This window comes from Callionymus lyra, chromosome 9, assembly GCF_982586985.1.
Source record: "Callionymus lyra chromosome 9, fCalLyr1.hap1.1, whole genome shotgun sequence".
Classification (NCBI taxonomy): Eukaryota; Metazoa; Chordata; class Actinopteri; order Syngnathiformes; family Callionymidae; genus Callionymus; species Callionymus lyra.
In genome coordinates this window covers 11,164,972-11,182,667 of record NC_141826.1, presented here as the reverse complement: position 1 = coordinate 11,182,667, position 17,696 = coordinate 11,164,972, and the positions used below count along the sequence as shown (strand labels likewise).

Sequence of the window (17,696 nt, the reverse complement as noted above, 5' to 3'; positions counted from 1 at the left end):
CCTGATGGAACGTTTTAACAAACTAATTCGTAAAAATAATACAATGAATAATCCATTGAACACATAATCGTATAAAAAATAAATGGATAGAAAAGCTACAACAATTTAGCTGCAGTTGTTCTATTCAAACACAAGGTGACGCTGTAAAGCTGTTCAACGGCCATAAGTGCTCAACACATTAAATTGACATGTTTTCAAAATCTGTTTAAAAGGGAAATGTCCCATTTGCTCCACTTGTTTTTTTGTGAATGAAGTTTTTTATTTACATTCAAAATCATAGAAGATAACAACTTTTCTTTGTTTATTTTTTTATATTGAGTATGATGAAACTGGGAAGTAACAAAAGTCACAGGAAATCTGGAGTTGGATCGCTGTGGTCAAATAATGTATCAGAAACATGTAAATGAACAGTAAAAAAAAAACAAACGTAATGAATACATCTTTGTAAGGAATATTAAGTTCACAAGGTGCTGAATTTGGTTTAAATGAATAGAATTACAAACGAATCACATTTCAAAGATTAATAAAATGAATTCGATTTTATTTTAAAATGTAATTACAACAACCTTTTTCACATTTAATAGCTTTAACGGCGTTATAAATACAGTTGTTTTTTTTTACAATGCTCATAATTCTGTCAAGTGTGCAACTATGTAATCATTTTCCCCTTGAAAAAAACAGTTTTATTTCCAATATCGTTAATTCCTGAAATTCCAAACATTCCTGACTTTTCTGGTACCACCTACTTATGAACTTATTGACTTAAGGTGTGATTTTATTCCTTTCTTTATGACCCTTCAGACGTTTTATTATTGCAACAAGATGGAGAAACAAATATAGTAACTGTATACTGACTCATTTTTTGGCGGCGCAAAAATAACAGAGCATTTGACTGAAAGATTTTAAATATTTATATTAAAATACTACATTTAAATGTAAGTGCTTTGGATTTGCAAACCTGTATTTTCATACTAACAGATACAAATAATCAGATTAATAAACGGAATCTCTTTTTTCTTAATATTGGTTGTTTTTTTTTACAAGGTCCACGTGTTTTAAGAAGAATCGAAAGGAAGTCGCTGGAGAAAGAAGAGGCAAGTGGGAGGGGTCACGTTCGAGTATAAAGCGGTCCCTGCTTGGATCTCTTCAGCCCTCCTCTCCAAGCAGCAGAACCAACATCTCCTGCGGACTCAAACACCAGACCTGCTCGCTCCCACCTGGAATATAACAGACCCATCCCCCATCCGGACTATTAAGAAACAGACCAAGAGCACGGAAATCTATTCAAACATAGGAATATTGTTATTTCTGGGAGACACTTTTGTTACCATGAGGACTTGGGGAGTTGTTCTGTTTCTCCTTCACACCTTGGGTGAGTTTCATATCTCCTTTTGCCTAATTCCACTTAATTAAAAAATGTGTTTTTTTAAACGTATTTTCGGATGTTTTCATGAAGATGGTCTGTTTAGGGGGCCATCGGGGTCACATATCTTATTATAGAGCATGCTTTATGTCACCGGATACATTTATTTTTATCTCCTATACTTGCCTGACATTAGCTAACTGTCTGTACATGCATTTATTTATGTGAGGTGGTAGCGAAAGGGTGTATTGCCAACTTTTACTGAAGTGCCCTCAGGCATGGCAGTCCACATCACTCATCCTGGGCGCCTCTGCCCTGTTTCCTAACTTCCCTGCTATTAGTGCCAATAAAAAAAAAAAGTCCACCCCTGAGCTATTGAGACAAGCCTCGACTTGCCTGTGAAAGTCCGCCCACTCCAGCAGAGTAACCTCACTCCAGATGTCAATCCCCCTTCTCCTTGAGAGATCTGATGAATATTTCCTTTTTGTTTTTTTTCCTCCAGCGGTGTTCGAACCGGCAACCCCAGCAGCTGTCGACAGGTACGAGGGCGACAGGCAGCGGCATACGACGGTCATCAACTTTTTGGGTCCGGCCGAGGAAGGGAAGACGGAGGAGGGGAGCAGAGGAGCCGACACCAGCCCGACGGAATACGTCCAGGAAGAGGACGAGGAGTACGACGGCGAATACTACGACAGAGATGAATACTACGACAGCACGTCTGGAGATTACGACACGGAGGTGCCAAGAGGTAAGAGAATCATCATCGGTTTGAGAAATTCTAAAAATCTAACAATTTTTTTTCCCTCTTCAGTCGCCATGTCCAGTAAACCCAAAGACCCGTCTGCCATTTTAATGGTGGAAAGCACGGAAGGAACAAGAAGGAGGGGGAAAGGAAGGAAGAAGGGAAGAGGAAAAGGAAAGAAGAGGGATCCTTGTTTGAAGAAGTACAAAGATTACTGCATCCACGGCACGTGTCGCTACCTGAGGGACATCCGGGCTCCATCCTGCGTGTACGTCCGTGATATAATGGTTTTGTTTATACGGTCCGGTAATTAACGCAAGAAATGATGGTTACAGATGTGACGCCAGTTTCTCGGGCGAAAGGTGCGAGTTCTTCACGTTGCCGGTGGAGAAACCTCAGGAGGGCTACAGCAGGACCACCGCCCTGGCCGTGGTCGCCGTGGTACTTTCGTCCATCTGCCTTGTTATCATTGGACTCCTTCTGATGCTCAGGTGAGTCGACCACACAATCAGGGTTCCTATGGATCCTTTAAAAAGTTTAAAAATGATCGAAATTCATAATAAAATGAGGTCTTAATTGGGATTTATGTTGGTTTGAAATATCTGGAAACATTTATTCATTCATTTAAAGGTTGCATTTCTACTTAGACACTGTCATTTAGTAACTTTAGTGAAACAGATTAGCTTTTGGCAACATGTGATTATAAATTAGAATTCCAACCAATTTTTTTCTTCATGGCTGAAAGTGGTACCAATCAACCTGTTTGAAAATCGTTTTTTAAAGGTAAACCTTACAAAAGTTTTCCAGTGAACTAAAAACTCACAAATGTTTATACTATTTTTAAATAAAGAATTGTAAAATAGGGGAAAAATCAATCAAATTTCGGTTCATATTTGTCTTAAATTTTATTTCAAATGCTAAAAAAAGCATTTAAAACTCTCGAGTTTAACTCTCTTTTTCCCTTTGGTGACCCCATTTTCTTTTTCGTCCAATTCCAGGTTTTACAAGCGGGGAGCGTACGATGTAGAGAGCGAGGAGAAAGTCAAACTAGGGTTAACGTCGAACCAGTGAAAAGACGGGGAGGGGTGAGTCCACATTAACGCTTCCATTTAGATTTTTTTTTATCCAACAATGTCGTTAAACGTATGTATTTTCCATAGGCTGAGATATGGAAGTTCTACCTCGAAATAAAGAAGGGGAAGTGAACGGAAAAAAAAGGAGGTCCTTTAGAGTCAAAGGGGGCATACATGAAGAAGGATCCGAGGGTTTACCCTCCGCTGGATGTTCCCATGATAGACGGGCAGCTCAGCGCTTTCCCTGGAGACCTCAAGAGAAGACGGCCAACCCTGAAACTGGAATATTGACCGTCCTGTTGATCATAAACATTACAGAAGAAGAAGAAGAAGAAGAAGAAGAAGAAGAAGAAGAAGAAGAAGAAGAAGAAGAAGAAGAAGGAGGAAGAGCTTGTACCTGTGCTTCTTCCTGAGGAGACTCTTTCACACCATCGAAAATGTAAACCCGGGATTTATCTCCTCAGAGATCATTCTAACTTTCCTGCACAGTACCTGTCGTCTTCAATATATTTATACATTTAATTTATTTATTTATGATGTGACATTTTATTTTTTACATTTCTTATTGGATGTTATTTATTTATGAAGCAGAAATTTTAAATTATTGCCTCCTTCGTGAGTGTTTTTAAATCCATCAATAACCGGACCCCTGATGATCAATAGCACTGTGATAAAATAAAACGATAAAGTTATTGATTCGAATTTTGGGTTTGTCTTTTCACTGTGAGTTTAACTGGGAGTCCTAAGAAAGAGTTGAGTGACCCTGATACTAAGTTATTAAGATCATCAGAATCGAACATTTGAAAAAACATGTTCGCAGCTAATGTGTTGGTCTAGTAAACGCAGACATGTCATGGTACTTTCATGTTACATATGTCGGAAAAATCGGCGAAAAAAACAAATATTTATTAAAGAAATGTAACCATGATTGCAATGTAACTAAATAAAAAAAACAATAGAAAGAAGTCGTTTTACTGAAGCTAGTCACATACCGCTAATATAAAGGATGCTGAAGAGGTTACTGTGGAATGAATCTTTTTATTCCATATCATAAATAACATCATTTATCTCAGTGATGTAAATGTTTCAAAATTACCAAATATACCGCAGCTAGTGTTTCTTCTTGCTGTTGTATTCATTGACCAACGACCTTGGATTGTATCACTTGTAGGTCTTGACCATTTGCAAGGCCTCCTACTTTTACAACAAACGATCCAAGATTCCCAAACGTTTTAAGACTCTTGTTTGTTGGCAGCAAAAATTATGTTATAGGTTAAACTGGGAATATCTCCGGACCTTACGTCTTCATGTCACTATTTAAAATGAAGCTCATCACTGATCCGAACCCTGTCATCAACTGACTGGACATGGAGAGAATGTATTTTCTCTGAGGTCCTGAAACAACCCGTTCAATAGTTAAATGCACTGTTGCAAAAGTTTGTCGTACATCTGTTGCCATAACTCAAGTTAAAAATGTGAATTCAAGTGTTCATAAGTTCTGAAGTGTTTCAATATCAGGTGGTTGTGTTTTGTAGAGGAGAAATAAAGACAAAAAAAAATGAACTTGTGTTGTTGCTTTTTATACTACGAAGTATATGAATGGGTTCTTTTAATAAACACATTATTTCATTTCCTCTCATTGACATTGTAGATTAGCACCTGCACCCCTGGCATACGTCATTGAGCTGTTTTTTTTAGACAATGTGTGTTTAAATCAAGTATGTTTTGGTAATTTTAATAGATAATTTAACGACATCAAATTGAAAAACGACTCTAACACCAGTAACAATACATCCTATTTCCTTTAAAAAGAGCTAAGCCAGTGGGAAAAGATGTTTATTATGAAAAAGGTATAATTCCTGCTGAAAGTTTAAAGATTAAAGTTCTGAAATTTAGAGATTTTTCTATAAGAAAAGTAGAAGAGTTTGGTCATCTGTGAGAGACAAGTAGTTAATCCTAGGGGTCATGAAGGCATCTTGTTAGCATGTTCCCAGGAAAATATCATTTTAAGTACAGTAAACTCAAACCTCTGTACAAAAAGACAATGTGCCTCTTAGACTTCAATTTGGACTAAAATGTTACATGTATCTTTCAAGAGTCCAAAGAAAATAATGGATGATTTCATGAATCCAACTGGGACGCCCTCGCCTCCACAGGTCAGCGGCACATCTGTAAAAATGCTTCATGGATTGTGACACAAGATGGAAAGTGACTCCTTTATTACACGCCAAGACAGATGCCATCAGAGTCAAACTCTGTCTCCTGGCTACGCCACCTCATCCCCATTCAGACACCACCCTGTTCATCTTTTCCAGTGTGGAGAGAAACCCTAGCGTCTCTCTGGCAATATCTCTCTTTTTCTTGCGGCTTTTCTCTCTTTCTCATGCCTTTAAATCGACGCTCAATCCCGACAGACATTACGCTCAGTCCACGTGGAAGGTTAGAGTTCAGAAGCAAACTCTTGTTTCAGTTTGTGTTTCCATGGACACACGATAAATCACGCATTCAAAATAAAGACGTTATCGCCGTCACCTGCTGACAGCGGCATCATCAATCCCGAGGCCGATCGTTCAGCCGACACTCATCGCCGAACGTCTGGGGGCTGATCCTCGGAGAACAGATGTTCCTGAAAACGTGCCCGGCTGGGAAACACCTGACGTGCGGTCCTAGTGCGACGCACACCATTACTCACACGGCCAACAGATGTCAGGTTCAAAGACGCGGCTTCAACATCTGAGGTCTCCGCTGCCTCTGAATACCGGGGAGTTCACAGAAACCGCAGCAGCATGGCTGTAGCAGCAGGGCCACGATGCTGTCATGTGCGCCGCACGCACGTTTAATTAGGGTTAGGACCGGCTAAAACACCCAGCTGGACTCAAAGGAGGCCTGGGATTTCAGCCCTTAGTCACTCCATTGATCTCACCTCCTACACGGATGTTGCTGCTCTGTTTGGATCTGACGGTTTGCTTTCACCAGCCCTTTACAAGCAACCGCTCATTACCACATGAAAAACAGATTAGGTTCCCAGACCTCCTAAAATACAATGAATTAGAAAAAAGAATAAGATTTCAGGCTACATGAACGTGCTGCACTTCTAGCCTCTTGTTGAGTTGACAGGATCCTCCACCTGTTGCTCATCAGCTGCGAAACAAAAAAAAAGTCGCCACCATAAGTCTTGATTGCAAACTTTTCCTAGGCAGAGAGTTTAGTGAACGCACGCAAGTACGCGTGTTTATACGAGTGTCAGGTGGGTAGATTCGTTTACAGTAGTGGAGCCACATAATCCCGTCCTCTCAATGTCAAGTAGCAGAGAAACAGAAATAGAGCGGTGCAGTCATGCTTGCATAGCTGCTATTCCTGATGGGTATTGAAGGGCTAGAACACTGAGAGAGAAGGGAGTTTGTTCTGTCTCTGAGTGGCTCCGTGGACCGCCGCCAGGAAATAAAGTAAGGTAATGGCCACCCGTCTACACCACTCCTGGATTTTCCTTGTAGGGTCGAAGGAGCGGCTCGAGCAGATCCTTGCCAGCCCCTCGTATTTTATCCTGAGAGACTCAAAGTTCCTGGACAGACAAAGTCTATGTTTACATTGGTGGACGTCTCCCAGTTGCAGGTTTCCTTCCACTAATTTGACTGATTTTTTGGGGATGTGGAGACCCACACATCCAATTCTAGGCATGATATAAAATATGCAAAATATATTTTATATAAAAACGTAACAATGGGATGTTGGCATTTTTGGGTTTTACAGTAGGTTTGATACATTTTTCCACTGGGCATGATTTAGTATGATTTACAGTTATAAATATTAATATTGGTGGTTACAAAAGGTTGACGAGGAATGAAGTCTGGAATTTTCTTAACAAGTGGTGGATTTTCATGGCGGCTTCAGACTGCGATAATCTGAAGCCAAAATCTTTCCAAATAACCACAACTAGATAATTACACACACTTATGCCACTTATTTACATTGGTGTTTGCTATATTTTGTATTCATATATACAACTAGGGTGACCATACTCTGAAACTTCAAGAGGACACTACTATGTGGAGTGGAGTTCTGGCAAAATTTCGAGGGTTTTTCGGGTCGGGTCGAGTGTTTTTTTACACGCTTCAAACTAAGCTAAATGCCTATTCTGTATTTCCAAAAATTGACACTTAACTAGACCTCTTGGAGCTGAACAAAGTTGTGCTGGAGAGACCCCAAAATGAGGAGTAGTCAGTGAAAGAACTATAATATAACTATATACCATTTGAACTACAATTATGACATTCAAATGAGCTCTGTACAGTAGCATTCTGGAATCTGCAAGTTTGTGAAGCTCTCCTTCAAAATTCAAATGGACTCAATTGTCCATTTAATAACATTTCCTTAAAATTTGATAGAACTTATCTTTTGTCTTTCTGAGTTATTTTAGGGCAGTTGAACAAATCAGCACATTTTGAGGCTAATGCAAGAAGTTAAGATTAATGCTGACCCCTTGATGTCCAAATAATGAATGCCGTTGAGAAGCTGAGTAGGATAATTCAAAAGGTAAAATTCCAAGTTTTAGATTAAACAACTACAGAATAGTTGTCAAAAAGTCCCCAAAATGTAGACACTCCTATGTGTAATGATAATGATACTAAGGTAATATTATCCCCCCCTCTAATCCACTTGTGAAGACATACAGTTTGTCATCCTGATGGATCACCAAGACGACTTGAGTAATAAGACGCTTTAGTTGGACTGTGTTTAAATCATTGTTGTGAAAGGTGCTTCCTGTTGGCTGAGGAGCAACAATGGGTAATTTCCACTCTGATATGGATGTGCGCACACCAACAGTTGGAAACATAATCATTTTCTGATTGCGAACAATCCACCGGAACATATTATTACCAAAAAACGATCACGTACCCGAGCACATCATCGCTTCTGAATCACATAAAAGATAAATGAAGTGGTGACAACATCCACAAGATGCGTGCATCCGTCATGTGACGCTAGCTTAAGACTGAAGATAGCGTAAGGTCTTAAGAGTTTGAGACTTAAACTTGAGCCGAGAAGAGATGTGTCTTTCCGTCACTGTCACTTTTCCTTTTCCGGCCTTTTATACTGATTTAGTTCGGTGACAAATTTAGTCTGTATTCTTGTCCGACATACATCCTTACTCCTCCCCCATTTCCTCATCCGGATCCTGTCTCCTTTTTCTTCCTCTTCCTTTCATTTATTGTACCTCAGACGCACGTGCACACACACACAAGGAATCTTCAGAGATGACACATCATCCCGTCATAAAACTTCCACCCTAACCAAATCTATACCCGAAGAGTGTGCTTTGATTGGTAGTTTAAATCTTTATTAATGCTTGTGTAAGCCAGGCATAGGTAATTTGAAAACCTCAGACACCTGCATTATTATAATGTATACATTCTGTTAACAGGGATAGACTCAGAAGCTTTAGCAAGGCTTTAAGAAGTGACATTGCAGCCTGATGTTTGAAACAGGCAAGTCATCATCTTTGCTCTGACAGCCAGCGGGAGCCTGGGCAGGGACCCCAGCAGATTCCCCTCTGCTGATGTCACCCTGCCGGTCAGATACTTGTTATGTATCACGGTCACACTGTCGAGTTCTAACTCAGGTCTATTTAGGCCCCCGAGGCGTCTGATGGGGGCGTCGTGTTACGGGCAGAGAGCGCTTGCGAAATAGGACAAACGGGAAGTTTTCAAAGTGCACATAAAGATTTTTTTTTTTTTTTTTTCTGGTGTAATTGTTCATTTGTGCTCCGCAGACACCACACATATTGTCGTGCAATGTAATAAGACTCACAAACAAACACGGGGAGCCAACAGACAGGAAGACGGGATGACTACAAGCTTGACTCATTTGTTTTTTCAGCCTCTTACAGTATGTGGTTCCCTGTAAAAGACGGAGACTCCGCCCATATCCGCTGTGTGTGAGTATTCATGGCGGTTTTAGGGGATCAACTGAGCGCGTGCTGCTGACTGACACCACACAGCCGATGATAAAGGGAGGTGGACGGATGTCAGCGCTGGCTGTGGTCAGCAGCTGGAGTGGAGGCTTCTGGCATTCTTCTTCTTCTTCTTCGTGTTTCCTCTGCGGTTTGGTTGATGTCGAAACTGAAAGAAAACTCTCTCCACGCCCCTCTGTTGCACCTTATAAACAACAATTGCTACAGCTTACACCAAAAGTAATGTCGCAACAGTGTATCAATGTGGTGTGTGTACAAAAGGCTCATCTTTTCATCCAAAGGAATTTGTTTTTACATTTGTATCCCAATCTGGGACGATATCAAGCCTCTTGAAAGTCAATGTCTCCTGCCTCTCCTCTGTCCAAACAAATCTGGCTTCCCTTGTTTTCGATCCACTTTTGTCCCTCTGATAACCATGTTTAATCCAAGTGAAAACATTCTGTTTAACGACAACAATTCTAACTGTGCCTTGCGACCAATGGGAGAGCAGTTTTGGGTCACATCCTTCGAGGCGCTTTAGCACATCCATATATTTTAAAGTCTGTTAATTTACCACGTACAAGTTTCCTTCATCTTTACCCTACTGGGTTATAAACTTTGTTAGACTTTAAGCATTTGGGGTACAGTGAGCTCAGTCCTGTAATTTGCTGGTGTTACACCAAAACATGTCCGTGTGTAACTCCAAACTGAATATAAGTTCCTAGAAATAATGTCTATTCTAACAATAGAGAGCCATCATGCCAGTATGATTTTTACCACTCAGCCAGACATTATTCCTCTCCAAACTCGTAAGACTATTCTTTTGTAAGCAAATGTCATTTTCGGGAATGTTTTTTAATTTTATATTTTAAAATGATCCTTGTAAAAAATGAGGTCATCCAGTTTCATTTGGATTTATGTATATTTTTAAGGATTTTTCTTTCACTTGGATAAAAAATAACAACTTTTAATATGTCTTGTCTATCTATCTATATATCTATAAGACATAATGCATTAAAGCAGGGGTAAAAGGTCAAAACCAAATGAAACGTGTATTTACTAAACAGGAAGTATGAGTCTGATTCATTGTCTTACATTCCCATCAATTTCCTTTTACTGTTTCTTTTAAACATACTCTAGTCTCTGTATAATTGTTGACATCTCAGTACCTTCTTATCTCAAACACTGGCATCTTAATTGGTCACAATATCACCATGAACATTAATCTACTTGTTTTTGACTCAAGCACCTGGTGGGCCACATACAATGACTAGCAGGCCAGATTTGGCCCTTGAGTTTGTCATATATTTATTTAAGCTATTTGAAAAAAAGTTAATTTAAGTTGATTTATATAATTTTTCACTTAATTAATTGTATGATTTTCATTAAGTCATTTGAAATGAGGCCCTTGGCAGAGGTATGCCATGTCTCAGTGCATCTCTAGTTTGATTTGCACGTGTTGGATTTTTAGGTTGACAGTTGGTGTTTACTTTTCCCCATCAAGCACAATGGAACTCCCATGATGAAAGTGAACAACTTTTCCTTCTGAATATCTTCTTTCATTACGGCTCATCTCCCGGTGGGTCTGCCCGAAACACACGGCCCACAGGCTATTAGTGGGGTCTGTGACCTCGGCAAGACTTTCCCCTCTGCTGTGCATCCCTCCACCCACAGTGACTCTGTGTGTTCACTCTCACTGCCGCCGCTCCCAGACAGTGTGGGAGCTGTTCAAAAGGCAGGAATGCAGAGGGAGAGTGGAGGGTTCGCCTGATGGAAGAGAGAGAAGAGAAAAGGCAAGGGGGATTTTTTCCTTGGATGAGGTCATGGACGATGGCTTCCTTCACAGGGAGACTCGCCCTGACTCTGCCAATGTGCAAACACGTGTTTCTCATCCACTCATTAAAGCGTGGCTAATCTGCCAATTCCAAATTTCTCCGTCATTATCGGCGCAACACGTTTGACAGCCAAACTTGCACATGACAGAAAAAGTGGGCACTTCCGAGGGGGCCCCCGGACACGTGAAAAGCCCCTACTAAGATCCACCCAATTACAAGCTGAGAGATGGATGTGATTAGAAACGAGCTACTATTAGCGTGCTCGGACACAAACAGCTGAATCAACACCAATATGGTGTCATCGCGAGGATAGATGTCTCCTACTGATGAATCCCGGCAACTGTCGAGACTGCAGGATGATGACGGTTATTATTGTGATTACTCAGCCTCTTTTCCTCAAATGCCATGAGTCACAGCAGCCAGTGCTCCATGGTCTGCGCCGCCGCCGAGGCCTTAATGCTGCGGTGTGAAAAATACCTCCGCCGCTCTGAGCGTCCACCGACGTGGATTTCGGGAACTACATCCACCCTTTTGTAAAGAGACAAAAGAGCCCGTATCTGACTGTGACACAAGTCTTTAGTTGAGAGCTGTTGTTATGAGCAGACAAAACCACAATGATCTCACTTCAATTCAGTAAAACATACATATTCTCTGCTCCCTATCCTTTTAAAACATAAACACTTGATAGTTACAGCTTTTTATCTCCTTTATCTCTTCTGTTGTTCAAGTTCTTCATGCCTCTGTCACGCCTCTCTTAAGAAAAACAGATAAGTGGTTATGAGTTTATTCACTGGAAAATTCTTTGAGAAGATAAGTTGATCAAATTCTTTTGCTTGTTTTCACACAAATAAACTACTGTTAAAGAATATCTGCTGGCACTAAACATTGAACAAACTTTTAATGAAGAATAGTCATTGTAATTGCTGACTGATTCTAGACGGGGAAAATAATCGGACAGGTAGGACTTTCTTTGGTTCACTTTTCAACTAATTTTATATTATTAAGGTGAATATCAGACTAATTTGATCCAAAAAAATTATCCCAAATAACAACAAAAAGGAGCAGGGTTGGGCCCAGACTGTAGAGTTCAATAAAGGTAAAACAGTTCAAAATGGAATTAAAAAGCTTTTAATAAAGATTTAAAAACTTGATTACGATAAACCAAAAAAAAACCCCATAGGTTTAAGTTCCATTGTGTTGTTTTTTTCAAATTCATTATTATTTTTTTTTCACTGTATCAGACTTTTTACACAGAGATTCTAGTGAGTCTCGAAAATCTTTCGAAGTTAGATTCCAAACTTTTGACCCTCCTTTCAGTCCAAATGAATGTCAAAAGCACTACCGAATTTCCTAATAAGGGATTCTAATAAAAAAAAAGATAACTTCAGTCTGCAGTCCTGACACCACCACCAGAAACAGCCAAAAGTGTTCCCAACCCTAGATGTTGTCAATTTCTTTTGAGTCATACTATACAGACCATTTTTTACTTCAGTAGTCGGTCCTTAAACAACCATGTCAAACACATACAGTACGTTCTGACTCCACTGTAAATTTGACCTTTGGAACAGAATGCAAGGCACTCTATACGTTGTGTGTCTAAATTAGGCCCGGGATCAAACAATCTCTCACTTGGTCTTTCCCCCACCTGCTTGGAGTTTTTATTGCCTTCAGCTCACGCACAGGCACACAACCTCGCACGGGCGCACACTGACAGTAGAGTGATTGTTAAAGATATGCAGGTGTGTTTGCAACTCCGGGAGTTCCCTCCTCAGTAATTATATACTCTTGCTCTGGCATCTTTATTGTCGCCAGATTCCATACCTCCTCCAACACTGCCTTCAGTTATCTGCAGATATCTTTTTTTTTTCTGGTCAGGAGGTGGAGGGTGTGTGTGTGGGGGGGGGTTACCTTTGAGCGGCGCAGAAGTCCGAGAAGGAAATGAGTCGGTAAACCAACAAACCTCACAGTGACTGACCACAACATCCTTCTGCTCCTTTAATCCCCCCCCAAAAAACTAAGTTGGTCTCCGCGGGATATTGTCTGGCCCGCTGATCCACCAACAAAGAAGCTAATATCAAACAGATTTTAAGCCCTGCAGGATGTGACCTCACGATAAGCTGTTGTTTATAGGGTTTGGTTCATCCCTTGCTGCTGGCTTCTGTTCAATCCTCAAATTCCTGCTTGAATGTAAGTGCGAAGGATGGCGTTGTGCAACCTTATATGAGTAAGCAAGACAAAACCTGAACGCCCTTTCATCCTGTTGATCACACAAGTATTCATCATTTGGTTAAACTCATGATATTAAATTCCAGATTTTCTTACTACTCCTGCCACCACGAAGAATGGGGGCTCAATACCTGGGCAAAGGCATTTGGTTCTTTTATTCTAACCGACAATGCTTCAAACCATGATCTATTTTTTTCTCCAGGAAAACCCCTGAGTTCATGACCAAAGATGACGTATTAACAAAAATGTCAGCAATGAGGGAATGTCGCTTTCTGAAGAAGTTTCACTTCCCATAAGAAAACAAAAGTTTGAAAGAAGATACACACTTTCAATACCTAGTGATCCATTAAATTCTGTTCTATTATTGTCAATATAGTTACATGTTGTCTTGAAGAAATCCATGGATCTGCTAAAATGTCAAGCAAGCATGGGACCATAGAATCCCCCATTGGTTTCTTCCAGATTTCTTTCCGGAAGTCCGACCCACTTCCGTAAAACTGTAACTTCTAGTGAAATATGAGTGTTTATTAGAAAAATGCAATCCTCAGAGAAAATTGTCAAAATGTTTCATCGTGAGAAAAGACAAATAAATGTATTCATTTAAGACAACTATCATGCTGTGAGATTGCTTGTTACATACAATAAAAGCCAATACAGTCAGTACCGACGTGTGCCAGCCGCCACTGAAACCAACGCCAAGCAGAGAAAACAAAATCGTAAAAGAAAATTGCACTCGAGAGTTTACGGTCAGGATTGAGTTGTATAGCTGGATGGGTGGGAGTAATTGGAAGCACATGCGGCTCTTTATATTACAGTATAGAAGGTGTTTTGTGTTCTTAAGTGTCAGCCTGGTCCTACTGTAGACAGCATGGATGAGGTTAGACATTTCCTGATTCGAAGTTAGTCAGAAATTCCCAGTTTCTTGGAGTTTCCTTTATTCCTCTTTAGAGTTGGATTGTTCCCATTTCAGTTATTTTGTCATTTTTATGTCATCCCATTTATATTTACCATATTTTTTCCACAACAAATATAACCTTCTTCATGTTTAATCCTTGTGTAATCTCCGGGTCAAGTTTACCCAGTGGCCCGAACAACAAATGTGTTAGTGCTATCCCCTGTGTTGTCTCTGGGTCTAAGTGAACGACCTCCCTGGCTTCCAGAAATATATATGCAGTGGCGGAGGTTTGTTTTCGGGCAACCGGGTCACCTTGACCCAGAGATAACACAAGGGATATCCATGGCTTTGTCCATGGTGGTGTCAGACTGCAGACTTGATAGTATAATTTGTTCAACTACATCTACTTATGTAACAACAAGTATAGATATTATTAATGGGAATTCATTGGGGAAATGTGGCCCGCAATTATTAATGAATAAATGTAAACAATTACCCTAATTTATGTTCATGTTAAGAAACGTTTATTGCCAGTAATTAACCTATTCTTAATTTATCACTTGTTATTCCAAAATAATAATTTGGAATGTTCTGCGCCTTGTGACAACAAAAGATTAAACATATAGGAACTAAAAGTTTTTTGTCCCTGGTATCTTGGCGATGACATTTATCTCGCTGCTCTGACACTCGCCCTGCTTAATGTTGTCCTTTTTTGACACAATTTCCACTCGCTTATCTCGTGTAGGGCCGGCTGGTCTTAAACAACTCGTGTCTATTTATATCAAAGCAAACACGACTGCCTTGTGTAACCTTTCGTCTACAATTTCCTGGAGTTTTTGTAACCTAACGCTTAATGTCAGATATTGTTAAGCAGCGCGTGTGAGCCTGTATACGCATGTGTGTGTCAATTGTGTCGGAGAAAGGTTGGACCTTCAGATACGCTGTCTACACTCGGACAGGCCCTTCCTCCTCGCTGATTACTGCACAGTCATACATAGCGCAGATGGAAAAATGTGGTTAAATAGCTGTCTCCCACACACACATGCACACACACACACACACATGCAAGCACGCACACACACAGACAAGATACTCTTGATCCACCTAAATAAACACAAAGATAGTTCTTTGTTTGGTTTTGTTTTCCAATTCTTTTTGTGCCATACCAGTGGGGCAAGGTTTCCCTTTAAACAGGGTTATTTTAAGAAACTTTATTTTTAGGAAACTTAAAAGGTGTGTTTGCAGATATATGCAAAGATATATAGACAGACATTTAATAAATAAATCTTAACTTGAGTCCTACATGTTTATATAGATTAGATAGAGATTTTTTTTCTGATTTACGTTATGTGCTAGATTTTTATTTTTCATTTTCTATATAATTTAGTTATTTAAATGGTTAGGGTTATATATATAGACAGACAACAACTTACACCAACTTACAATAAACTTCAATTTGAACAAAACTTGCCTAGAAAATCTCTATTTTCTGAACAATTAAATGAAATACTTGTTTCACAATAATGAGCTTCATGTATTTAAAGTATGTTTAAAAGCAGAATATTAAACCATAATCTGTTCAATTCACTCCTCACTTCTTCAATGTAACTCCTCCCTCGTTTACAAAACTCATCTCCCTTAAATCAGAACTAGAACCAATCACAATGTTTTTTAATAGATTAGAAATAAAAATATTTATCCCCCCCGAAAGATTTAACTGGACTTTAACGTAGGAAACCCAAGCCTAACCCCAACTCCATCTAGGTCAAGTCTAGGTGCTAAAATGTTGGACACAATCCAAGTCGCTGGCTGAACAACATTTCTATTCATTGAGCATTCTAAAGTTGTCTGTCCTTTAACAGGAAGTCTAAACAGAATGTGATATCAGTTTTCATTTTAGAATGCTAACTTTAGCAGAAAGCATTTCTGACGTACGGTATGTGTCACTGAACTAAAATTATCCTTATTCAACTACGCCTTAAAAAAAAAACAACAAAAAACAATGCTTACTCGTATTTCTCTGAATTCCTATCTGTCTGTGTCGTATTTATAGTTCAAGATAGTTTTAAATCCTCTTGTAGGCCTCGTAAAAAAGTTGGAAGGTCAGATATGGTCCCCGAGCCGTATGTTTTATCATGTATTTCCAGGGGTGCTCTACCAGTTGTTGGCAACATACAAAAAAAGAATATAAGTTTATCATCCATCCCGTCAGAAGATATCTAACTTTTTCTCAAACTTACCCCTGCTTTGATGTTGGTATATTATTCAACTTTAACGACACGAAGGATAACGATATGTGTCAAAGCAAGTTTAAATTAATTCTCAATTTATTAATTAATGTACACATGTTTGCATTTTAGTAGTATGTAGATTATCTTGGTCATTTTATCAGTTGCTCATATGCTTAAATCAAGGCATGGTCAAAGGAAACTTTGAGTTCTGTAGTGCTTCCTGGTGAAAATCATCACTAAACCATTTATGTGACCTTTAATTATATTTTGACCCGTGCTTTCTGTGCACCTTAGTGTGAAGTCCTGACCAAATGGCCACATGACTAACCAGTCACGGTCTTAGACATAGGCGGAACTTCTTAGGTAGACATAACCTTGTGATGAATTCTGGTCGTTGCTAGTATTGACTGGATTAGCAAAACTTTCCTTGCCTTGTCATACAGGAAGTATTTCCGTCTGTATTTCTATTCATTAAGCTTTGAATTAGGAACAAATGTTCAGTGGATCGGCTGTTTTAGTTAGTTTAGTAAAGCAAATATCAGGTCAGTGTGTCATCATTTCCGTGCCAAAGCTTTTGGTTGAGGTCCAGACTTTGCTTTGGTGAATTGGTGTCATGACTCCACACTCAACACCTGCCGGAAATAATAGTTAATCTTAAAGGGAAACTAATTTGTTAAATTTCTTAAAATGATCTTTGTACTCATCAATATGTGTCTGTTTGTACAAAACTCTCTTTTCATTAAAATATTTGCATTAGAAAATGGGCTTAAGCCCCGCCCACCGAAAACACTTTGTTCTTCTGAAGATGAAATCTTGTTTACTATAACCACGCCCACTCTGCTGTGATTGGTCAAGCTTCAAGATTTGTCGCCAAGCGTAATCAATCCTGGAAGTGTCCACCTGCGATGGACTCGTTGTATAAACAAAGCGAGGTGTGATCACAGCTGGCTGGAGTGAAGTCATTATTACGTCATAATGGACTCTGCTCTCGTAACCTCTTGTTCTCTGAGATTTTAGACAGATTTCAACCCTAACTTCAAAACATCGTCATGATGAGGGACTAACTGCATCTTTGGTCAGGAGTTGAGTTTTCAAAATATCTCCGCTTTAAGAGAGACGCTGATCTAACAAACAAAACCTTATTGTTGTGTATTCTTCTAGAGAGATGTCTGTAAAATGAAAGAGTATCTTGCTTAACACTTTGACAACAAAGGAAAGCGATCAAGTCCAGAAGCTGGTCACACCCACTTTGGGGGTTTATTATTTTCATTTCCTTTATTGTACTCTTGAGTCACTTGGTTTTGCAAGATTGAAGTTTTTCGAGCTGTTTTATGATTAATTATTTCAATAAAGATTCAATAAAGACAGCTTTTAATGTGAT

At 39.5% G+C, this 17,696-nt stretch overlaps 1 protein-coding gene across 1 annotated transcript; it reads left to right on the top strand.

Annotated features, from left to right (window-relative positions):
• The first annotated feature begins 1,164 nt into the window (after positions 1 to 1,164).
• hbegfa (heparin-binding EGF-like growth factor a) lies at positions 1,165 to 4,741 on the top strand. Its single transcript, XM_087799820.1, has 6 exons — positions 1,165 to 1,372; positions 1,866 to 2,111; positions 2,175 to 2,373; positions 2,441 to 2,596; positions 3,104 to 3,190; positions 3,266 to 4,741. The coding sequence occupies exons 1-5, from the start codon at positions 1,330 to 1,332 to the stop codon at positions 3,174 to 3,176; spliced, it is 717 nt and encodes a 238-aa protein (XP_087655946.1). The 5' UTR covers positions 1,165 to 1,329; the 3' UTR covers positions 3,177 to 3,190; positions 3,266 to 4,741.
• Positions 4,742 to 17,696: the final 12,955 nt, after the last annotated feature.

Bases quoted from the DNA above. Each gene is read 5' to 3' on its own strand.
- hbegfa (XM_087799820.1), top strand. From the start codon at position 1,330: ATGAGGACTTGGGGAGTTGTTCTGTTTCTCCTTCACACCTTGG. The intron at 2,112-2,174 runs GTAAGAGAATCA...TTCCCTCTTCAG, and splicing joins CGACACGGAGGTGCCAAGAG to TCGCCATGTCCAGTAAACCC. The intron at 2,597-3,103 runs GTGAGTCGACCA...GTCCAATTCCAG, and splicing joins GGACTCCTTCTGATGCTCAG to GTTTTACAAGCGGGGAGCGT.